The sequence below is a fragment of the Colias eurytheme genome, chromosome 19 (assembly GCF_061535395.1).
Source record: "Colias eurytheme isolate Ceu_HAF_F1 chromosome 19, ilColEury1 Martin Lab GWU primary, whole genome shotgun sequence".
Lineage (NCBI taxonomy): Eukaryota > Metazoa > Arthropoda > Insecta > Lepidoptera > Pieridae > Colias > Colias eurytheme.
This window is the reverse complement of record NC_142998.1, coordinates 1,608,051-1,633,541: the sequence shown is the minus strand read 5'-3', so window position 1 is coordinate 1,633,541 and position 25,491 is coordinate 1,608,051. Positions and strand designations below refer to the sequence as shown.

Sequence of the window (25,491 nt, the reverse complement as noted above, 5' to 3'; positions counted from 1 at the left end):
TTCAAACAAACAAACTCTTCAGCTTTATAATATTAGTATAGATTTGTGGTAGAACGGAAATAGACAATCTTATAATTCATTTCAATTGTTACCTACCCAAAAGCCATGCAAGTTCATTTTCTCTATGCAATGCTTGCATGTAGGTATTAATATTGCTATCTTCCCAAATAAATGCATCGTGAGTTGCTCCTCCGAATTTGGGATTAACAGCTAATATTTATTTATTTATTTATTTATTTAAATTAAATACACACAACAGGTCACGATCTTGCCGGACCCATAGGCGACATATCAATTTCGGGAGCAGATCGCAACCCAACAAAATGTGTACAATTACTACTACAATGAGATACAGCTTACAGTTATTTAAAGCGTGTTACAATAAATTCATAATTAAAAATTCAATAATTAAATATTAGATATAAAAGAAAGACAATTAAAATAATTTAAATAATGGTTTCTTATACAATAATAACAAAATTACAAAATTAGACAACTAGGACATCATTATATAATCTTATTCTGCAATCATAATATTCTGCAGTTAGCATCACAAACCTGAAATATAAACTCAATCTTTTATTTATTCAATTAGACTTCTTGTAAAAGCACTTTTGAATCGTCATTACATTTTTTAACATTTACCACCGATTTGAAAAGTAGTATCTATGGAGAAGAACCGGAAACTTCATAGTTGCTCTTTTAAAAAATTATAACAATTTAATAAAATATTTATACATAATAATAGAACAGTAACATTTAAATTATAATAATTACCATTTGAACATTGATAGAATGATAATTTTTTCTATAAAAATATAAATGCTCTACATCTTTTTTTGGCTTAAAAATACAACATTTGACAACCATCTATACTACCTATCACTCCTGGAAATCCATATAAAGCATTGAATCTGAAAAATAAAAAATTAGGTGAATACTCTTATTGGGGATACTTAAGACACATGAGTATGTGTATAAAATGTTAATGTGTAATTATTTAATTACCTATGTTTAATCTGATCTCTCTCAAGGTGTGATGTATCTCCTCAAAATGTTTGGGTGTGTTAATGCTGTGGTTACTTCGTTAATATATACACTCATTGTTTCTTGGGAGCAATGATTGGCCTCTCCAATATTACATTGGTAACCTCCCTTAGCATAAAAAAGTAGTGCACACAGTACCTAGAATTGATAATCAAGTGAGGTATGAACAAATTATTATCAAATTATTCACAGTTTTTCCAGTGGCGTATAAAAAATATAGTATATTGATCATGTTTTTCTTTCGTTTATGTTTAATTGTATAAGTGTTATTAATGTGAATGTCGTGTAAACCTATAATTGATTATAGGTGATTAGATACAATAGATTACATTAGATACAATTAATTAGATAATGTCTTCCTATAATATAATCTTCTTATATATATTATATAATGTAATATGTATTTATTGTTGTGTGTTCCATAAATAAATAAATAAATAAATAAATAAATTATCTAAGGGCTGACTTGAGACAAAATAACTTAAATTTTACTTACTTTTGCTTCAAGGGAAGTCCTTTGCGTAGATTTCAGGCTCGTATGTTGACGCAAAAGCTCACACAAATAAAAAAGCCACTTTTGAGAGTCGATAAAGTTTAACAAATCACGTTTCACGTTTAACACGGCAAACCAGTTCCTCCTACCACTTTTGTTTTGGTAGGATCCAATGACACGGATGTTTCATCCAAATTCCATATTTTATGAGGTTGGTTGTGCAGATTTAGCCTTGTGAGTTCCTCTTCTAATAGATTAAAATATGCATGTATCACAAAGGGATCTGTCATTTTTTTTCTTAAATATTCAACAGGCTGAGGTTTTTTCACCGATAACTTGTGCCTTTTGCGAAATGCGACAAACCAATCATCTCCCGGTCTATCATTTTTAAATGGAGTTTGGATGCCATTACTTTTTATAAATTCAGCAACAAAATCCAAAACTTCTTCTTTAGATAGACCCCAGCCCCATTTCTCAAGAACTCGGAGACAATTTGCCAGACTGGCCTCTGAACTAGCTTCAATCACTGGTGGTCTACCCATGGTCTGACTCAAGACTCCTGTTCGTTCACGCACTCTGTCATTTAGAGTAGAAGTTGGTATGCCATATAATTGAGAAGCAGCAAATTGGTAAGTTCTTTATTTCTTACCCTTCTTATAGCAGTTTCTAAGTCTTCTTTAGTGTATGAAGTAGCTCGATTCGACTTTCTTATATATTTTGAAGGCCTTTTTCATTTAAGTAACATTCTACCTAAAACAAGAAAATGAAGGTTATCTTTCTCTTTCATTATTCCATTGCTAAAAAGATAATTTGGTTAAAGGACTTTATCTAAAGGACTAGATTAATTTTGCAGAGATATTAATTTAACATTTTAATATGTCCTTACCGTAATCGTACTGAAAGACCGCCAACGTTGGCAACGTATGAATGTAGTATGCGCGTGCGGTTATTGAACCTCAGGCGAACCTCCTGCTTGCGGCTAGTCCGGCCTTGTACCTGCACGATTATAACAACACCAAAGTGAATAAAGTTTGAGAGCCACTCCTACGTCATCGGATAATACGATCTTACCCGATCGGGTCGAACATCGGATCTCAGTAAATATGCATCCTAGAATAATTTCAAATCAACGAATCAAGTCATTATGAAACAAAACAGTATTTTAATATAGTTTTAAAAACAAAATAGACCAACTTCTTACCAAATAACCATCTAAAAATTTTCGGTGAAAGACCGGATCTCCAAAAACTATCAGAAATATGCACTTTTTTTGTAAAACGTCTTCACGCACTACCGTTCCGTCAGACCGCTTGTCTCAGACTAGTGTTGCCAGAAATCAAAAATTATTCTCCGTTCGCTTAAAATTGCATTCATACGATCTTATCCCAGATCCGAACTTACCCGGGTAGGTATACCTAATTGCTTGCATCAATCTCCTGAAACCAATACCTTCCACAAAGTGGAAAGATAAATCCTGAACAGCAATCATCTCGCCAATTAATTTGTCAATCATTACAGATTTCGGATTAATTTTGTCAATTTTTTAATCTTTTTGCAGTGTCTCCTCTATTGATAATTGCTTTTGGGCTTGCTCTATTGGTGTAAGTACTTTATCTAAAACAAAGATAAGTACTTATTTTACTAGGCAGTCACACAAAATAAATTACTTTGCCATACAAAGAAATGTAAATACTTAATTATGTTATTTTACTCTACGGGTAACATACTCTGCTACAGAACCCTAAATACTATACATATAAAAAGTAAAATTTACTTATTAATTAATTAATAGGTACTTTTTATAAATTCAATCTAACTGTAACTACCTAAAAAAGGACTAGTTTAAACGAGACAAGATTTGTAATTTGTAGGTAAGTTATATATGTAACGAATCCCAAAAATTACTGGGCCGATTTATAATTAAATATTTCACCATAGAATACAATATTATCCCTGATTACCATAAACATAGGCTAAATAGATTCAGGTATTTAGTCAGGGTAATAATTTTTTACAAATTAGGTAGGTATGGCATTTACTTACATTCTTTAATAGAACTTGAAGCTTGATTTTCGGTTTCATTTGTTAAATACGTATTATATTATTCAGGATGTTTTACCTTCAAATGATTTTTAAGTGATGTATTGCGTGTTTCTTACCATTCGGGTGGATTTGTAGCAGGACAGCTCCGTAGCCAACGCTGCTGGCGTCTGTATGGACTTCTGTGGGATACCTAGGGTTAAGAATGGCTAAAACTGGTTCACTAATCACTTGTCAAGTACCTGATCAAATCTTGACGGACGCATTCATGTTTTGGAGTCCATGAAAATTCAGAGCCCATTCGGGTGAGTTGGGCGATAATAGCGGTCTTGGTAGCGTATCCCTTCACGTAACGTCGGAAGTTGCAAGGCCTAATAGCTGCCTTACCTGCTTGACGTTTTCTGGTGGACTCGTGTTGACTAAGGCTTCGAACTTCCGTGGGCTTGGCCTCACCTGACCCTTACTAATAACCTTGCCAAAATACTCTACCTCAGCAACTAGGAATGAATATGGAGGATCTTCACATGATTCTTTTATTTGGGCATCCAGCCAAGTAGAAGAATACATGCGAGGACTTCATCAAAGTGGTGAACAAACTTGGTTGTTGGGTAAGAAATTAATGTACTTTTTTATGGACTGTATTAGTGTGAATATGAGAACACAAAATGTAAAAATATATCACAAATTGTTTTAGGCGATTCTGGGTACCCACAGAGAGCCTGGCTTATGACGCCTATATTAAATGCTGCACCTGGTTCACGCGAAGAAGTATACACCACGCGTCATGTCCAAGCCAGGAATTGTATTGCTTTGGCTTGCTGAAAGCTCGTTGGCGGTGTTTACTTAAATAAAATAAAAATAAATAAAATAAATCTTTATTTCACCTTTTGGATATACAGTATTGGTTATGAGGCTCTGGCTCTCTTGCTAGGCATAGCCTGTGTTAAGAAAGCCAGTCCCTTCCCTTAATACATTGTGGTCTTGATAAAGGTAAAAATAAAAAGAAAATTTATACAAAGGCAAAAATAAAAATAAAAGGGGGGATAGCCAACCCAATGAATGTGTGGTGTGTGTGTTTGTGAGCTTAAGCACCGAACACTTCATTATCATCCATATGTTGCGAATAAAATTGTACATGCATGTTGTGTTCTGCACAACATTGCACTGGCTAATCACTTACAACAACCAAGTGATGCCATAGAGCAACTAGATGATAATAATAATGATTTTGGTGCAGAAGTTGAATCTTCGATTTCCAGCAATCAAGACGAGCTGATGCGTGGTAGAGCAATGCTTAACGGATTGATAAGAAGAATGTAATTCGAGTTCATTCTCTCATTTTATCAAAAATAAAATGTTATATAAAACTATTTCAATTGTAGTAGACCTTTATCCAAATGTATGATATTGTGATTGTTTATAATAAGCTTCCTTCGTTATTGCAACCAAGTTGCCTAGGTTGAAAGCTCTCATTTGAGTACTAAAAAAATGTAACACACTATTGAGCAATAAATAATTGAATTGATAAGAAAATCATGACATGTTGTAAAAAATCTAGTTTCATTGAAACCACTTTTATGCAGTATGGATAGGAATTAAAACAAATATTTTTTAAATAGATTTTATTATTTTAAGAAAATAAAAACATGAGTTAATGAAAATACAAATTTTATAGAACAATGAAACAGTATTTATAATTAATTGTAATACTGCATAAGGCAAATAGGCATAAGGCCACATTTTCATTGTTTGCAATGTATGAAAAAAATATCTAACTGTGTATGTCATCCTGAATCCGTAATATTATTTCACTCCGTTCACCCTCAGTGATTGGTTCTTCACTTTTTTGTGATGGTATCTGAAAAAATGCGTGCCATGACTGAGGCCTATGTCCAGCAGTGGACAAACATAGGCTGTTAATGATGATCTGAAAAAATAAATATTTAGGGTTTCAATCATTTTCATATCTACTTTCGTTCAGATAAATATCAGTTAAAATGCACAACTTTTAACTAACAAAAAAAAAATTAACACAAATATGACACTTTGAAGGAAGCACTACGGTGATATTGATACTGACATTAAAACCCTGCTCCTGTATTCCGGCCTGACCAATTACAGCGGACACTCCCATAATTGCTAACACCCGTTCCTCTAAAGCAGTACTTCTGGGACCACCACCAGTTCCACTTGCATGGCGCCTCTATCAACATGTACTTTTTCTTGGTTTTTGTTTTCCAATCAGCCCACACCTGAAATATTTATTATTTATTGGTTATTTGTCCAGAAATATTTATTGTTAAGAAAGCAGTAGCAAACACAAATCAATCCATGTAAAAACTAGTGCAACCTGTAAATCACAGTGCTATATTAACTTACTTTTTTCCATTTATCCTGCGTTTTCTCAACACCACCACCAATAGAATTAAGTAGGGAAGTTAACTCTTGCCATAGCCTGTCCCCTCTCAATCGACCTTGGGAACCCACCTGGGGCCTCGATAAATCACCGTGCCTGTAACATAAACAAACGAAATAATACAAAGCCACTCTTAGTTATGATTTTGGTTAATAGCGCCATTGTTTATTTAATGGAGAACCAAGTGGTTTGGTACAAAAAGCAGTGATTCTGTGGTACTTTAACTTACGTTTCCATAAATTCTAAAAGAACACCAAATTGTTCTGGGATAGCTCTTAATCTTGCCGCTTCCATTGCTAAAAAAAGACGATAATATAAGTAATTGTTGGTTGGTTGGTGGTACATACACGACACAACATTACTTGCAAACATAACTTGCAAATTTGCGCTTGTTTTGCAGCACTTCCCATTGCAAAATAGAAAGTTGTTCACACGAATATCACATTCACTAGTCAAAAGTCCTTTAACAGTGAGTTTTTACAACTTTAAAAACTTTTTGGGTAAAAACTACGACGAGAACTTTATAACGCTCGCGCTCATATTTAACCCTTAAATGCATGAATTTTTTTATAAAAATGAAAAAAATACATTACATTTGAGCTAATGTGTAGATTCATGGAAAAATTGTAAACAAAAAAATCCGTATAAATATTTTAATATATTTTTTATTAAAAAAAGGTATGTGTCAAAAATGAAACACTATGCATTAGGGATCTAAAATATAGTAAGTTTCAAAGTATAATATTTTCGGTGTGTTTATGTCGTATATACACATCAATTATTGTGAAATAAGGAAAAACAGTTAGAATATTTTTTTTGAGCATAGGTACACATTGCATTTGGTGCATTTTATAAAGCTCAAAAGTTTACATGCAGGAAATTGACAACGTCTTCTTGAATCTGTTCTTACAAGCTCGTGGCAAGCTCGTGGCCAACTCTATCAAGTAGAACGTCTTTGGTAGGCATAGAAGGTAAGTTAGCTGTCCTTTTCTTTATACAAATAGCTTCTTCCAGACTTGAGCTTGGTCTTCCTCTCTTACTCTCTCTGTGTGTTCCATATTTTGTCAACGTTTCAGCCAAGTCACTGCGAAACTCTCCCAAATCCATAAGGCTTTTAGGGTTCACTTCTTTTTGTTTGTTTACTTTTAGATATAGTACCCAGGCGTTTATAATAGTTATATCTAAGAGATAGAGATGATAAAAAATTCTGAGGTACCACTTTCTTGTCTTCATATGGATGCGGTAACGACCTAAAAAACTGTCCATAAGATCGACCCCACCCATATGAGCGTTATATTCTAGTATATCTACTTTCGTTCACATAAATATCAGTTAAAATGCACAACTTTTAACTAACAAAAAAAAATTAACACAAATATGACACTTTGAAGGAAGCACTACGGTGATATTGATACTGACATTAAAACCCTGTTCCTGTATTCTGGCCTGACCAATTACAGCGGACACTCCTATAATTGCTAACACCCGTTCCTCTAAAGCAGTTAAAGTCAGCCTACTTCTGGGACCACCACTAGTTCCACTTGCATGGTGCCTTTATCAACATGTACTTTTTCTTAGTTTTTGTTTTCCAATCAGCCCACACCTGAAATATTTATTATTTATTGTTTATTGGTTATTTGTCCAGAAATATTTATTGTTAAGAAAGCAGTAGCAAACACAAATCAATCCATGTAAAAACTAGTGCAACCTGTAAATCACAGTGCAATATTAACTTACTTTTTTCCATTTATCCTGCGTTTTCTCAACACCACCACCAATAGAATTAAGTAGGGAAGTTAACTCTTGCCATAGCCTGTCCCCTCTCAATCGACCTTGGGAACCCACCTGGGGCCTCGATAAGTCACCGTGCCTGTAACATAAACAAACGAAATAACACAAAGCCACTCTTAGTTATGATTTTGGTTAATAGCGCCATTGTTTATTTAATGGAGAACCAAGTGGTTTGGTACAAAAAGCAGTGATTCTGTGGTACTTTAACTCATGTTTCCATAAATTCTATAAGAACACCAAATTGTTCTGGGCTAGCTCTTAATCTTGCCGCTTCCATTGCTAAAAAAAGACGATAATATAAGTAATTGTTGGTTGGTTGGTGGTATATACACGACACAACATTACTTGCAAATATGCGCTTGTTTTGCAGCACTTCCCATTGCAAAATAGAAAGTTGTTCACACGAATATCACATTCACTAGTCAAAAGTCCTTTTACAGTGAGTTTTTACAACTTTAAAAACTTTTTGGGTAAAAACTACGACGAGAACTTTATAACGCTCGCGCTCATATTTAACCCTTAAATGCATGAATCTTTTTATAAAAATGAAAAAAATACATTACATTTGAGATAATGTGTAGATTCATGGAAAAATAGTAAAAAAAAATCCGTATAAATATTTTAGTATATTTTTTATTAAAAAAGGTATGTTTCAAAAATGAAACACTATGCATTAGGGATCTAAAATATAGTAAGTTTCAAAGTATAATATTTTCGGTGTGTTTATGTCGTATCAATTACAATACACATCAATTATTGTGAAATAAGGAAAAACAGTTAGAATATTTTTTTACACATTGCATTTGGTGCATTTTATAAAGCTCAAAAGTTTACATCCAGGAAATTGACAACGTTTTCTTGAATCTGTTCTTACAAGCTCGTGGCCAACTCTATTAAGTCGAACGTCTTTGGTAGGCATAGAAGGTAAGTTAGCTGTCCTTTTCTTTTTACAAATAGCTTCTTCCAGACTTGAGCTTGGTCTTCCTCTCTTACTCTCTCTGTGTGTTCCATATTTTGTCAACGTTTCAGCCAAGTCACTGCGAAACTCTCCCAAATCCATAAGGCTTTTAGGGTTTCTTGGATACGTTTTGAATTTGGTTTCCAAACACTTCTGCCATTTTGCACAATACAATATATTCTTTATTTTCGGAAAATATTTAATAAATACGCAACAACATTAACTTAAATATTCGAAGCGACGAAATTTTTTTGACACATTTGCCATATTGTCAAACCGAGAGTTGCTATAATTTTATTATGGTGACTACCCATTATCAGGGAGTGTGACTTTTTAATGATTGGCTCAGATACTTAATTTATTTAGCATAAATAATAATTGTCTCATCCAACAATGCTTCTGAAATTTGAAACAAAAATTATGTGAGGCATGAGAAAAGAAATACCTACGAAAGGCTTAGAATTGATATTCTTGGATACGTTTTGAAAATAATATTATTGTAGCTTTCTACCTGCTGTAATGTAAGTGTTACTAGCTGAGCTTCACCCGCGTGCGTGGCTCTGCTCCTGTTGGTCGTAGCGTAATGATATATATCCTATAATAGCCTTCCTCGATAAATGGGCTACCTAACACCGATAATTTTTCAAATCGGAATTTTTTATAATGTCGTGTATAATTGTTTGGTGATTCTCGGATTGAACGTGGATTTAGTGATGTAAAATTATATTTATACGGTGCTTCATCTTCGCTGTCGTTTGGTGGACGATGAATTTGAGCATCGTGATAAATCAAGTTTTATTTATTTATTTATTAATTTGACACTTCATTACACACATCTTCTTATATATAAAAATGAATCCCAAAATGTGTTGGTAAGCGCATAACTTGAGAACGGCTGAACCGATTTCGATAATTCTTTTTTTATTACATTCCTTGAAGTACGAGGATGGTTTTTATGTAGAGAAAACGTAAATATGTACCACGGGCGAAGCCGGGGCGGACCGCTAGTTATTTTATAAAATATAAAAGTAAATAATAAATCACAAAGTTACAGCTTTAATATGTGTAACGGGGCGGCACTTCACTTCAGAGTGATCTCTACCAGGCGACCCCTCAGGCAAAGGACAAGTGTTTGCTGTATAAAGGGAGGCATCAAAATTTATTAAAAAAAAAAAAACTAAACAATATTTTACAAACATACATATTACTTAATAATTAATAATATATACCTACTAAATGATAAACATACACAACAAGTTTGTGATGGATTGTGAAGATTCTTGAGTCAGGTCTTGATTGTTGGTCGTTTCGAGGCACTGTAGACTCGGCTGTAGATGGCCGTGTGTTTTTTATCATAAAAGGCGTTTGCAAAGTTTGTTTTTGTATCTGGTGTGGTTCCCTTATAATATGTCCTTTCATCGTTAGCTTTTGATTTAGATAGTGCATAAGTGACAGGGGTACTCGTTGCTTGATCGCGATTTTGTTTATTTTTTTTTATAGAATTCAATATATCCGTTTGTAAATCAATTTTCTCGCTCTCAGACATATCGTTTAAATATGGAACAAAGGATATAAATAATTTATTGTCAGGAGATGTGTGCCTTTTTGGCTTTTTCAATTCTTCAATTATTTGCGATTCAATATTTTCTAATTTTTTTGACGACATTTTACGAACGATTTGTGTCGTCATCAATACAGTCTGTTTTATTATTATTTTAAGGGCCTGTTTCAAAATCGCTAAGTAAAGTTCTAAGTAAGCTACTTCGAACATAACTGCTCAGTAAACAACTTACAATCTCACAGTAAGGTTAATCACCACTTTATGTGATCAGTAAATTAATCATCGGATGGACTGACAAGTAGCCGTTTACTGGACAAGTAAATTCGACAAATATTATAACCACAAATGCGCTTCGAAATCCGCATTTAATTAAAGTGGTGCCTATCAATTTATTTTCGTTTTAAAATGGATATTTTTGATATTATTGAAGACGAATTCGATGAATTTTTTGATCGGGTGACGGGACCGCGTAGGGAACCATTATTTCGAAATCGTTCAAATAATATGGAAAAATATGACGATACTGATTTCAAGATAAGATTTCGACTCTCTAAAGTAGCTGTGAATTATGTTTTTTCTCTAATACATGACAAAATAACTGCCCCTACGTCGAGGTAAGTTTTTATCTATCTATATTTATTTATACATCTAAACTTCAGTGCTTTGCCTGTGTTATGCACCTACCTTGTCTAATGTATTGTGTCCTTGTTCCAGGAATTATGCAATTACGCCTATGGATCGTCTTTTATTAACATTGAGATATTATGCAACAGGAAGTTTCCTTACCGTAGTATTTGACTTCACTGGTGTAAGCAAGGCTTCTGCTAGTCGCATTGTTAAGTTAGTTTCATATGCGATTGCGCGACTATGATTACAATTTATAAAATTTCCTACAAACACGAATCACCTGCAGCAAGAGTTTTATGATATCGCAAGATTTCCCAAAGTAATAGCCGCTATTGATTGTACACACATACCTATTAAATCTCCAGGTAAGAATCAATAATTTTTGTATTTAGTTATAATTTGAACAAATTACTGTACCTACCTACCAAATTAAAATCTGTTCTGTATGGGTCATACCTATAACACTCAAAGTTCATATTAAATAAGTAGGTACAGATTGAAATTGATGTAATTTAATATATATATATATATTTATTTTTAGGTGAAGAAAATGCAGAAAATTTTAGAAACAGAAAGTCATTTTTTTCTTTTAATGTTCAAGCTCTGGTAACTGCAAAATTGAAAATAATTTACATTGTAGCTTGATGGCCCGGAGCAACCCATGATCAAACTATATTCAATAATTCATTTATAAAGCAACAATTGATGAATAGAGAATTTGGTTCTTGTGTAGTGCTCGGTGATAATGGATACGAAAATAATTCATATCTTCTAACACCCCTCTCAAATCCAAGAACACCTGCAGAGCAACTGTCAATCAATCCCACATAAGAACCAGGAATGTGGTAGAAAGAACATTCGGTGTTTGGAAAAATCGGTTCCCTGTTCTATCCAAAAAAATAATATTGCATGTATCACGAGTTCAGGCTGTGATTGTGGCATGTGCAGTATTACACAATATTGCGATTGATATGGGAGATGAACAATTTGAAAAAACTGGCCAGAAGAGTCTGACAACGGGGAGGAATATCACAGCAGCACGCAGAATACAGAGGATAGTAGTGTACGCAGCAACATAATAAATGACTATTTTGCTTCACTAATACGATGAATAGCAATGTACAAAAATTTATTTGAATTAAAATATTTACAAAATTTTATCTATTTTATTTTGTAACAATTGCCTATCTAAGGCCCACATTGCTCGTTTGTGCTGTCGTTCTTCTTCTTCAAATAACCACTGTTTCCGTTTGTTCTCTAATTCTTCTTCAAGAAGTTGTTTTTGGTTGCCTGCAATTTCCAGTTTGCTTTCTGCCACCTTTTCAAAAGGTCTCTTGGGTTTCTGTTTACCTGGAACAAGTAGTAAATGAATATAATATTTAGAGCAAGCTGTCGACCACTCACATATAGAATAGTATTTTTATTAGTATTTTTGGCTAAAATATATTTGAAAAAAATACAAAAAGCTCACACAAAGCAGGATGTTTCTTTGTAAGTAAAGATGATGGTTTCCATTGTGACCATTTTGTGACAGATTCAACATTGGCATCATCAGAGTTGTTTAACTTTCTTATTTTTTGCTCGTTTTCACCTGAATCCAAAAAATAAATTTTATAATTATGTAATAATGAAACAAGGAATAATAATAGTAGGTAATAGAAATAGAAAACACTCACATGAAACATTTGACATTGGTTCTTCATGTATCAGAAGTGTTTCATCAGGCATTTCAATAGTTTCAACAACTACAGGTTCAGATTGGTGAAATTCAGTGAAATTTCTAGAATCTTCATCAATTATATTCGGGTTGGTCATCAGTTGAGGAGATTCTATAAATAAAAATAGTAATTTCCAATTTTAACACTAGTAGGTCAGGTTAACATTCAAGCTATGTCCAATGTCAGTTAACGCACGGCCGCAGCGCGATGCACTCGTGTTATCGGCGCCTGTACACGGTCTGACTCGCTATAAACTCGTCGATACTATTCACTACGGATGTTATCTACATTGAAATAACGTGTGTTGAGCTATATTAATTAATAAAACGTTATATGAACATTTACGTAGTCTACATCGAACCTGCCATTGACGTTATACAAAAGTACATTCATACTAAGAGTGAAGTGTTATTACTAAACGCCCGTGCAGTATATTTACGATAACAAACAGGTTTTCGCTATGAGTTTGCAACACACGCCGCCGAGTATTACATTTATAAGCGGCAGCGGTAGCGGAGGCGGATCAACACCGAATTTGCGTGGATACGGCATGGAGGAAACACAGAATTCAAATATTAACATAAGGAAAAGAAAGGAGCGCACGTATGAACAAGATTTTAAAAAAGACCTAGCGGATTTTCGTATTGAAATCATGAATTTTTTCCAAGAATTCGCCAAAGATCAAAATGAAAATTTAACTAAATTGAGCCAACAGATATCATGCATTAAAGAAGATATAGGCCAGTGGAAATTAACATTAAATTCGCAAAGCACGATGTAGATTTGAATTTTTGGTATGTTGTTTGGATCAGTTAGGGTGATGTTAATCCCAATTTGCAACTTCGAAAAAGTTGTGCTCGCTGCGCACCACGTGATAAACTGCGAAAATTTTGGACTTTTTTCACTTTTTGCTCTAAAAGTCATAAACTATGCGTTTCCGACAAGTATGATTCAGTACATAAATTAAGGTTATTAAATTTGCAACAATTTAAGCCTAACCGCAGCTCTCTAAACCTTATAACGACTAAACTGTGGCCATTCGAAGATGGTTCATTTTTCCCGAAATATTGAAATTTTTAGTTTTGCTCCCGTTTGAAGCAAAATATTGGCAAAAACCGCTCGTTCTATGAGAAGTTCGTATAATAAAGTTGTAGTGCATTTAATTTTCTTTCATAAGAGCATAGAACAAAGTCTGTGAGACAAATATTTCACACACAATAACTGAAAAACAAAAATAAGGTAGAAATAGATTTTTAAAGAATTGAAACTGAGAGCATATAAAATCATAAAAAGAATAATACTTTTTCATTTGCAGGATAGGTAATTAACAAAATTACAAAATTTGGGAAAGTAGGAAAAAAGATTATACGCAAATAATAAACTGCGAAAATTTTGGACTTTTTTCACTTTTTGCTCTAAAAGTCATAAACTATGCGTTTCCGACAAGTATCATTCAGTACATAAATTAAGGTTATTAAATTTGCAACAATTTAAGCCTAATTAAAGCTCTCTAAATCTTATAGCGACTAAACTGTGGCCATTCGAAGATGGTTCATTTTTCCCGAAATATTGAAATTTTTAGTTTTGCTCCCGTTTGAAGCAAAATATTGGCAAAAACCGCTCGTTCTATGAGAAGGTCGTATAATAAAGTTGTAGTGCATTTAATTTTCTTTCATTAGAGCATAGAACAAAGTCTGTGAGACAAATAGTTCACTCACAATATCTGAAAAACAAAAAGAAGGTAGAAATAGATTTTTAAAGAATTGAAACTGAGGGCATATAAAATCATAAAAAGGATAATACTTTTTCATTTGCAGTATAAGTAATTAACAAAATTACAAAGCTAATTAAATTTGCAACAATTTAAGCCAAACCGCAGCTCTCTAAACCTTATAACAACTAAGCTGTGGCCTTTCAAAGATAGTCAGTTTTTCCCGAAAATTTCAAATTTTTAGTTTTGCTCCCGTTTGAACCAAAATATTGGCAAAAACCGCTCGTTCTATGAGAAAGTCGTATAATAAAGTTGTAGTGCATTTAATTTTCTTTCATTAGAGCATAGAACAAAGTCTGTGAGACAAATAGTTCACTCACAATATCTGAAAAACAAAAAGAAGGTAGAAATAGATTTTTAAAGAATTGAAACTGAGGGCATATAAAATCATAAAAAGGATAATACTTTTTCATTTGCAGGATAGGTAATTAACAAAATTAAAATTTCTACAACTTTATTTTATGACCTTCTCATAGAACGAGCGGTTTTGCCAATATTTTGGTTCAAACGGGAGCAAAACTAAAAATTTGAAAATTTCGGGAAAAACTGACTATCTTTGAAAGGCCACAGCTTAGTTGTTATAAGGTTTAGAGAGCTGCGGTTAGGCTTAAATTGTTGCAAATTTAATTATCTTTGTAATTTTGTTAATTACCTATCCTGCAAATGAAAAAGTATTATCCTTTTTATGATTTTATATGCCCTCAGTTTCAATTCTTTAAAAATCTATTTCTACCTTCTTTTTGTTTTTCAGATATTGTGAGTGAACTATTTGTCTCACAGACTTTGTTCTATGCTCTTATGAAAGAAAATTAAATGCACTACAACTTTATTATACGAACTTCTCATAGAACGAGCGGTTTTTGCCAATATTTTGCTTCAAACGGGAGCAAAACTAAAAATTTCAATATTTCGGGAAAAATGAACCATCTTCGAATGGCCACAGTTTAGTCGTTATAAGGTTTAGAGAGCTGCGGTTAGGCTTAAATTGTTGCAAATTTAATAACCTTAATTTATGTACTGAATCATACTTGTCGGAAACGCATAGTTTATGACTTTTAGAGCAAAAAGTGAAAAAAGTCCAAAATTTTCGCAGTTTATCACGTGGTGCGCAGCGAGCACAACTTTTTCGAAGTTGCAAATTGGGATTTACATCACCCTAACTGATCCAAACAACATACCAAAAATTCAAATCTACATCGTGCTTTGCGAATTTAGGGTTTTTTAGTGTCGATTTCTACTGGCCTAATATAACTGCCATATACTCGGTAACGCAATCGCTTACCCAAGAAATAAATGACTTGAAATGTGATTCTCAAAAAATTCGTTCTAGTCTAATCTCGTCAGAAAACAGAATTTCAACCCTAGAAAACAACTTTCAAAAAATAAAATTATTACCTGATCACGACAAAATAAAAACAACAAGCGTTATTGATGAAACCTTAATTTCGGAATTGAAGGAGCGTAATGAGCGTGAAAAAAATGTAATTTTGGTCGGTATTTCGGAAAAAATTGATACAAATTTTAATTCTAGAACCACATATGACTATGAAAAAGTTTTGCAAATTATCTCGACAATATACGAAAATTGCCCGAAACCAATAAAGTGCATACGGTTGGGGAAATTCATTCCCAATAAAAGTCGACCGATAAAAGTGATATTTAATTCGAATGACACTCCCCGAGTTCTGCTGCGAAATAGAACTAAACTCCCTAAAAATATTTTTATGTATTCTGACCAAACGCCCGCGCAAAAATCCCATTTATTATCAGTAAGAGAAGAGATGAATCGTCGCATTGAAGAAGGTGAACAAGAACTATGTATAAAATACTTCAATGGAGTACCTAAAATTATCAAGAAGACCCAAAAAAACTAAATATTACTCACTCATCCCCAGAAATAACTGTCAAAAATACTTTCCATACATTCTTAAATTGGAAAATGGATAGAAACGATGTGGAAACACTAGGGAACCAAGTTGATAGTGAGATTGGAGTGGGTAATTCTTGTTTAATTGCTAATCCGGAACTTCTTAATGATAGCAGCTTTTCTTCTTATTCCTCTTTTAAAATTGTTACTCAAAATATTCGTAGTATTAATAAAAACTTCTTGGAATTTAAGGTTTTTCTGTCACGTTGTGCGTTCGAGTGCGATTTAATAATACTTACTGAATGCTGGCTAAAAAATTATGACTTTGTTCCACCCCTAGAGAACTATCATAGTTACAACACTACAAGACATATAAACCAAAACAGCGGGGTTACTGCGTACATACGTAATAATATTACTGATATCGAAGTTGTTGAACCAAATTTGGATGATGCTGATGGTCTAATTATAACTATTGCAAAACAATATGCTTTTGTTTGTATTTATCGATCTCCCTCTTTTGCGACAATAGACAAATTCCTGCATTCTTTTGACTTAATATTGTGTAACTTAAGGTTTATTCCTAATATCTACATAATTGGCGACTTAAATATTGACATCAGTAATGAGAACACTGATCAAAGATCTGACGAATATCTATATTTTCTTGCATGTCACGGTTTCTTACCAAGTCACTCTTTACCTACACGTGGTAAAAGCTGTCTTGACCACTGTTTCGTAAAATCTAATATAAAAGTGGCTACTTTTGTATGTGAGTCTGCAATAACGGATCATTCTGCAATATTTCTTACTTTTTCTAACAAACAAAAAACTAGTATAGCTAAGACAACATGTTTTACAACCAATATAAATTACTCAAAAGCTTCCAAACTACTCTCATTGGTAGATTGGCACAATCTACTATCTACAAATGATCCTAATAGTCTAACTAATTCATTACTTGATACCGTTGGCAATATTATAAGCGATAGCTCCCGATTATTTAAAAAAACCAATAGAAATTCTATTTTACAACCCTGGATTACACCAGGTTTGCTGCGATGTATACGTTTCAGAGATATTTTACACCGCCGAAACAAAAACGATCCAAATAATAAGGAACTTGAACTCATATATAAACGCTATAGGAATCATTGCAGTAATATTTTACATACTTCTAAAAACAACTATGATAAAATTGAGCTTAATAATAACAGAAAAGATATTAAAAAGTCATGGAAAACTATTAAACGCATTTGCCATATAAACAGTAACTCATTAAAAAGCCCTGATAATGCTTTAAATTTATTAAAACTTAAGAACACTCCAGTTCATTCTATTGAATTTATAAATGATTTCTTTATTAATATAGGTAATGAATTAGCATCAAATATTTTAAATCAACTAAATTTATCAGAAATTCAGCTCAAATCTAAAAATAATCAAGGCGCCATTTCACTTAATTCATTTGTTTTGTTGGAAACAGATATAGTGGAGGTTACTAGTACAATTTTGTCTTTAAAAAACACTTATGCTTCAGGATATGATGGCATATCATCTATTTTCTTAAAGAAAAATCTTGCTATATTTGGCCCACCGATCACGCAATTATGCAATATATGCTTATCATCGGGTGTGTTTCCTGATCGTTTAAAGCAATCTCAAGTAGTGCCGATTTACAAGTCGGGAGACAGAGACAGTATAACCAACTATCGCCCTATCTCACTTTTGCCAACCATATCAAAGGTTCTGGAGAAGATTATTAACAAGCGTCTCGTTAATTATTTGGAAAAGAATTGCATACTTTCAACTAATCAATTTGGCTTTCGTGCAAAAAAATCGACTAGTGATGCTATCAATACTCTTGTGTCTCTTATTGCTAACAATTTAGACAGGAAGATAAAATGTTTGGGTGTTTTTTTGGATCTGGCGAAAGCGTTCGATACTGTCTCTGTCCCCCTGCTCCTGGCAAAGCTTGAATCAATGGGAATTCGTGGTACCCCTCTAGAATTGTTTAGAGATTATTTATCAAATAGGACTCAATTTGTTAAAATTGGTGATGTACGGAGTCAAAAGCGGTCCATAAATTTTGGCGTTCCTCAGGGATCGGTACTCGGCCCTACGCTCTTTTTAATATACCTAAATGACCTATGTAATCTACACATACCTGACGCGAAGTTAATAAGTTTTGCTGATGATACTGTTATTGTTTTTCAAGGGGAGACATGGGAATCTGCTCGTTTGGCAGCTGAATCAGGCATGCGATTGGTAATAAATTGGCTAAATCATAATCTTTTAACTTTAAATTTTACAAAAACTAAATATATAAATTTTTCTCTTAAAAATAATAATAGACCTCCCCAAAATTTTACCATAAAGGCGCATACGTGCTTAAATGTAGGAAACTGCGATTGCTATACTCTTTGTCCTGTCGATACTATAAAATACTTAGGGATAACAATAGATAAAAACTTAAACTGGAAGCCGCAAATAGATGATTTAAAAAGTAGAATACGTAAACTTATACCAATTTTTAAAAAAATAAGACGCCTTAAGGATGAAACCACGAACAAAATCGTTTATCAGTCTTTGTGCCAATCGCTCATTAATTATGGTATCTCGGCTTGGGGTGGCGCAAACAAAACAACACTTCTTAAGCTCGAACGCACACAGAGATGTATCTTAAAAGTACTGCAATTTAAGCCGTTTAGATATCCAACAAATCTCTTGTACACCGAATGCCGCGTTCTGACTGTGAGGCAATTATTTATCAAAGTAATAGTCCTGGAGCAGCACACAGTTCCTCCATCTTCTTCCGTTGTTACAAAAAGAAAAACCCGCATTGAAGAGATTTACTGTGTGCCGGGTTGTAAAACTCGTTTTGCGAAAAATTTTGCATATTATATTGCTCCCTATTTGTATAATTACATTAACAATAAAATTAAAATAAAAGAAATGAGTAGATACCTTTGCAGTAAATCCTTGGATAAATTTCTGCTTAGCCTCGACTACAACGAGACAGAAAAACTGTTTGTGGCTAGTGCCTTTTAGTACACGTATTACTTAAAGTTACCTAATTATTGTTTATCCTCATAAGTTTTATATCTTTAAACCGTAGTGTAAACTTTGCAAAAAATAAATAAATAAAAATAAAATAAAAATAAACTTCCCTACTGTAACACAGTGGCGTCAGCGACTAGCACGGAGGGAAGTAATTTATGTTTATTTGTAATAATTACTATGTCTTACTGAAATAGATTAATTGATGTTTGTAAATTGTCTGGAGGTAAATATATAAATATAAATATACTAAATATACTAAATAATAAATTGTTGTGGATAGTTTTTAGAATTTTATAGTAGAGTGTATTTAGTTAATTTATGTATGAGTTAAGCATTTAATTAATTTATGGCATTTTTTTGTATGTAATTTCAGTATTTATACTCTAAGAACAAGCATATTTTGTATGTCACAAAGTTTATCTCGTGCCTTTTATACCTACGAATCTTTGTTGATGATTTCAAAGACTAAAATTGTTACATTGTAATATTATATTGGTGGTGGTAAGGTGAAATAAATAAATAAATAAATAAATAAATAAATGTAGCCTGGTCGCGGGACTTATCTCATTACCGTGACCCCGGAACATAAAGGTAATAGCCCTTTATGTTCGGGGTTAGGAATAGCCTTTTATGTGCTGCAAGACACAACATGCCTTTATAATTTTGTCTACAGTTTCTGGCAGTAAAGGAATAGGCTTTTCAAACATACGAAATTTACTTACTAATACACCAAAAGTATTTTCAATGGTTCTTCGAGCTCGGCAAAGTCGATAGTTGAAAATTTTTTGGTTTTTAGATAAATTTAGGCGTCGGCTATATGGTGTCATAAGATACTCAGTTAAAGGGAACGCCTGGTCTCCCAAAATAACCATTCCTTCAGGAGTTAAAACAAGATCTAGCAAATATTCCCCCATCTGAAGCTCGACCATAGTGACCCACGTTGATATACCTAAAATTTAAATCACTGTCACAAACTGCTAAGAGCACAATACTAAATGTTCCCTTTAATTATAGTAATCACTCCCGGAATGCATGGGACAACGTATTTGAACGTGTTTCCCATCTATAGCACCACCTAATAGTGGAAAATTACATTTCTCTTGGAATCCATCAATTATTTCTTTCCAACTTTCTTCAGTGCCAGGTAAAACAAAAAGTGAATTTAGTTCAATTATTTTTTTCAGACACCAAACATTAATCAAGAAACTTCTGCTTCCGAATCCAATAGTGAAGAGTTCACTGTACCATGCACACCTCCACTTAAGAAAAGGAAAATACAAGATCCGCTTCTTAAAGCAGTTTATGCGTTAGAAAAGGTTTCTTCGCAGACCTTTTCTAATGTTAGAGACGATGACGAATTTGACCTTTTCGCACGTACTATAGCTCAGCAGCTACGTCAGCTTCCTTTAGAAGCTGCCCTCGAAACTGAGGAGTTGATTTTGTCAATCATAAGAAGGCAACGTATTAAATTATCATCTACGCCGGCAAGTACGGAGTCTACCAGGACTGTAACCATCACTATACCGTATCAGCAAGTTTACCAATTCTCCTCGGAAACAGAGTCAATTGCTTCAGCTAGCGGCACCTATGCCACTAATGATACAGACGTGTATTCAACATTTATTAGTGATGCCATTATTTCACAAGCAGTATCAAGTATATTGTAATATTACAATGATTAAATGCATAAAAAAACTGTTGTTGATTAACCAAATAAAAAAATTGTTTATCTTATCGTCCAGAACATCCGGCAAAAATCCGATATAGTGCAAGGTGGCACTCTAAAGGTCGATTCACACATATCAGTGAACCCACAATTCCGGCACAGTACCGTTACAGTTCCGTAGCCGTGCAACAGTGGTGCGTCAGTGCTTCAATTCACACATATCAGGCACAGTACAGTGCTCTGCGGGTCTTCGTGCACGACGTTCTCTTCAGACTAGCGTTGACGTCGATTATTTTGATGGCACTCTTCAATAACACAGAATTAGCTATGATAGCCATTGCTTTAGACGAAGAAGAAGAAGAAAATCGAGGAAAAAAAAAAGAAAATGGGTACATGAAGCATGGAAGTTAAGAGAATCTGAAGGAGAATTCGTGACATTATACAAAGAATTAATTAAAGACGAAAGAAAGTATTTTGAATATTTTAAAATGTCGGAAAGCTGTTTTAATATTCTCCTTCAGATGCTGGGAAATAAATTAGTAAAGAAAGATACTCGATGGAGGAAGGCTATATCATGGATATTTCGCAAATTTACGTCTATAATACTTGTATTCTGATACGAAAATTGTTTAATAAGGAAATTCATACAGATATCACTTTAACTAAGAGGAAGCGAAATTCTAATCTACGACAAAATATACATATGTACTGACCACTTAAATATCCATCCAGCCCGTAGCTACTATGGCTCAAAAATTTACTTCATGACGGAGTTAAAATATATAATAGCCTACCAACAGATATAAAACAAGTAAAATCATTAGGATTATTCAAAAAGAAATTAAAACTTCATATACTACAAAATGAAAATATGCCCTGAAATAACTATCATGTATACAACTTAAAAATATAAGTGAATAAAATAAAATCAGCAATATAAATAAAAATAACAATGATCACATACTTACATACCTAGTTTAAAAAAAAATCAAAAGTAAAATTACTTCAAAAAATAAATTAATATAATATAAAGTGTTAAATATAACATAAAAAGTATATATTTTATGATTAAGTATTTTAAAATAAAGAGTAAAAATCATTACAACATAATATTATGAATTATTATACTTATACATATTATAAAAAAAAGAAGATTGTATTAATTAAATTACTTTAAATAGTTAAGTCAACACTAAATTTTTAAATAAACTTACAATTAATATTTATTTTAGTTCATGCAATCGATGTCACATTTAGTTGCTTTATATCCGTGTAAACATTCCTCACGAACACAGCCATACACCGTCATAAGACGATATTATTGCACAAAATAATCTCCACTCACCCGCAAATTTTTTAATTCTTTTTTTGTCAAGGTGTACAACTATAAAATACTGTGAAACTTTAGAATAAGTGAATTGTAAATTCTTTGAAAATAAATGTCTCTAAACCTATATCTCCTAGAGAGCGGCTCGCAATTTGTCTAAGGTAGGTAAACCGGATGTTATTAACTTTATTTTTACCTTTTTGGAGGTAGAAACAGTCGATAACATATCAGTGAACACATTTTTTGCAGTGCAGATGTATCCACTGACAGGTAAGTTTAAGGATAACCTTTTACAGTGCCACAAACTTATCTGACCCGGTGGCAAAAACTGGAACTACGTGCCGCCATTTTGAAATGTCACATTTTCACAGACTTTTCATACGGAATATTTTGTTTATATAAAAGAAAGCGACATCAGTGACACTGTCACCGGGTCAGATAAGTTTGTGGCACTATAATTAAAATTCTGAAAATATGTATATAAGGGATTTTAAATTAAACGATATGTGTTTCTTCTCTGAAAAAAGATAAGACTTTATTTTAATTGCACATTTAACATACGTATTACTTTTACATTAACAATGTTACTAAAATGAAAAGTTTACTAACCTGAAAAAAGAAACGACACTTAAAGTTCAATTTAACAATTTTAGTACACAATTATATACAAAATAGTTCAAAGATTATGTTTTTAATTTTAATTACAATATAACACATCACAATTTTATCTTGCGTCGACCGCCATTATTAGTTCTCTCGCGACCTCTGTCGTAGGTATGTGTCACTAATGTTAAACTTTTTTATATTGTCTGTGCGGAGCGGCAAAATTCAAATCTACTAAACTTTAATACGAAGAAATGAAGTTTCTTTACATGTATTTAAATCAGTTTTTATTACTTCGTATGTAAACACATTATACTTTTAACACTTTGTTAAGTTCTAGAGCATTATCATTCGTTAAATGTAGAGTTCATAACAAATTGCTGCACATCACTATGTTGTGTGGGATCTACTATATTAGCCAATACAGTAGAGTCAAGAATAGATTGCGATGTGAGATTTATATTTGTTGGTTCAGTTGCAATATATCTTGGATATAATGGTACATTTTGCTCTGTCATCATCTTCATCTCATATTTTTGCACAGTTGTAAATATTTCAGTCTTTGCCAAATTTAAGTAATATTGATTCAAATTATTCAGTGTGGGTGCAATACCATTTAAAAAAGCATCAACTGGATGCTCGACGCGTTCGGCTTTTTCTTGATTTTTTTGAAGAACATATTCCATTAATGAAGATGCTGAGGATGGTTTTGGTGTGCATTTTGTAGAACCTTTTCTCTTTCTTAAAGTAGATGTAGTAGCTATCTACTACATCTACTTTAAGAAAGAGAAAAGGCCAGTGATGGTGGTGATGGAGTGGATACATGGCTTGGTGATGGTGTGGGTGTGCGGACGTACAATGGTAATGCAGTAGACACATGGCTTGGTGATGGTGTGGGAGTGCGGACGCACTGTGTTGATGGAGTGTCTGAATATACAGAAGACGGTGTTTGGTAGCTGTGATTAGAAAAAGACGAAGAAGTTCTTTGTCTAATTTCTTTTATCCCAAATTCTGTCAGAATATTCTGGATTCTACTTTGTGCTATTAGAGCATTCTCTGCCGATAAATTCTTAAGTTGTAACGCAACACTCCTTCCAAACACATCAAATTCGGTTTCACTCTCAGAATTTATCCCATCATTTAACTTTTTGAGATCAGAAACAGCTTGAACAATTTCTTTAGTTCTCTTTTTAGCTCTCGCGGTATTTCCAGTGGCAGTCGTAGTTACAGTAAGTGGTGCTTGCTGGTCGTTGCTTGTATTAGCTAATACTTCCTGGTTGATGTTTGGATGCGAAGATGTAGCAGATCTACTGTCCTGAGAAACTATGTCTTTATTAGTAGGACCAGGAACCTGTGAAATGAAATAAAATAAATTATTTTTTCAGGTACCGCAGAACAATGAAGAATGGAAAGAAATAGAATTAGGCTTCAGAAAAAGGTGGAATTTCCCTGGTTGCCACGGCGCTATAGACGGGAAGCATGTGATAATTCAAGCACCACCGAATTGTGGAAGTGAATATTTTAATTACAAGGGTTCCAACAGTGTAGTTTTGATGGCTGTGGTGGATCATGACTATTGTTTTCAATATGTAAATATTGGGGCTAATGTAAGAAATTCAGATGGGGGGATATTCAAAAAGAGCAAATTACGTAGTGATCTTGAGAATAATTTGCTTCCAAAAGGAGGATTTTTAGTTGGAGATGATGCGTTTCCACTAAAAACATATTTATTAAAACCATACAGTGGCACAAATCTTTCAACGAAACAAAAAATATTCAATTACAGAGTCTCTAGAGCACGGAGAATCGCTATAAATATAATTGATATTTATATTAAGTATGACAGACCTGAATTAAACTAGTATCTTTTAACATATAAGAAGAGTCAGGATCACTTAGAATTATTTTTTGTGCTATTCGTAGCCGTGGGGGTTGGGGCCCAAACCCAACAGCTGCACAATTTGTTAATGCGTACAAACAGTTGTTAATTCATCATGAAATAAATATTTCCACCGGCAACGTCTAGGGCAATAATATATCAATATTAACCACTTCTAGTGCAAAGCGTGCTAAAATAACAATACAATTTAATATTTAATTTATTTTTTAATTTATTTAATATATTTTGGGCAATACCTGATTCTAATATTAATGAGACTTCAAAACAATGCATTGGCTATATTGCAGGCGTACTTGTAATTCGATCAATTCGGTAAAAAAATGCGTTGAATGCGTTTAACCTGTGAAACTGACAAGATGCAGTGTTAAATAGGAGAAATGGGGTAGCACTTATTATCCAAAAGCAGAGAGGTGGTTTGACTGTGCCCTCTGTGAGTGTTGTAAACATTTGTTTTATGGTGGAATCATTATGTATGAATTTAATTTGTATGGAATTTAATTTAATAATACGTATTACTAACATAGTTTCTAAGATTAATGTATACTAACACAAATATGGATGAATATCTGAAAATAAAATATTATTTATTATTATTCCGACAAGCACTTAAATATAATAACAATAAACGACCTACTGAGTTAAA

The 25,491-nt window shown here is 33.1% G+C and overlaps 1 protein-coding gene and 2 long non-coding RNA genes across 5 annotated transcripts; 1 reads left to right on the top strand and 2 right to left on the bottom strand.

Annotated features, from left to right (window-relative positions):
- Window positions 1-1,067: 1,067 nt before the first annotated feature.
- LOC149899986 (uncharacterized) lies at window positions 1,068-2,860 on the bottom strand. Its single transcript, XR_016457792.1, has 3 exons — window positions 2,427-2,860; window positions 1,544-2,290; window positions 1,068-1,185 (listed from the first exon to the last, which is right to left on the bottom strand). It is a non-coding gene; the product is annotated as an uncharacterized LOC149899986 (long non-coding RNA).
- A 677-nt stretch (window positions 2,861-3,537) lies between these two features.
- Window positions 3,538-4,414, top strand: LOC149899985 (uncharacterized). Its single transcript, XR_016457791.1, has 2 exons — window positions 3,538-4,188; window positions 4,275-4,414. It is a non-coding gene; the product is annotated as an uncharacterized LOC149899985 (long non-coding RNA).
- A 942-nt stretch (window positions 4,415-5,356) lies between these two features.
- Window positions 5,357-23,724, bottom strand: LOC149899984 (uncharacterized). 3 transcript variants are annotated; one of them, XM_090113358.1, is made up of 7 exons: window positions 22,470-23,724; window positions 20,075-21,585; window positions 12,610-12,762; window positions 12,405-12,524; window positions 12,085-12,283; window positions 7,416-8,066; window positions 5,357-5,438 (listed from the first exon to the last, which is right to left on the bottom strand). In XM_090113358.1, the coding sequence occupies exons 3-6, from the start codon at window positions 12,746-12,748 to the stop codon at window positions 8,039-8,041; spliced, it is 486 nt and encodes a 161-aa protein (XP_089969484.1). In that variant the 5' UTR covers window positions 12,749-12,762; window positions 20,075-21,585; window positions 22,470-23,724; the 3' UTR covers window positions 5,357-5,438; window positions 7,416-8,038. The 3 variants fall into 3 exon arrangements, 1 of the variants encoding a protein (XP_089969484.1); XR_016457843.1 differs by lacking the exons at window positions 7,416-8,066; window positions 12,085-12,283; window positions 12,405-12,524; ... (1 more) ...; window positions 20,075-21,585; window positions 22,470-23,724 and adding exons at window positions 5,661-5,832; window positions 5,960-6,596; XR_016457844.1 differs by lacking the exons at window positions 7,416-8,066; window positions 12,085-12,283; window positions 12,405-12,524; ... (1 more) ...; window positions 20,075-21,585; window positions 22,470-23,724 and adding exons at window positions 5,661-5,832; window positions 6,068-6,596.
- Between the last annotated feature and the right edge of the window lie 1,767 nt (window positions 23,725-25,491).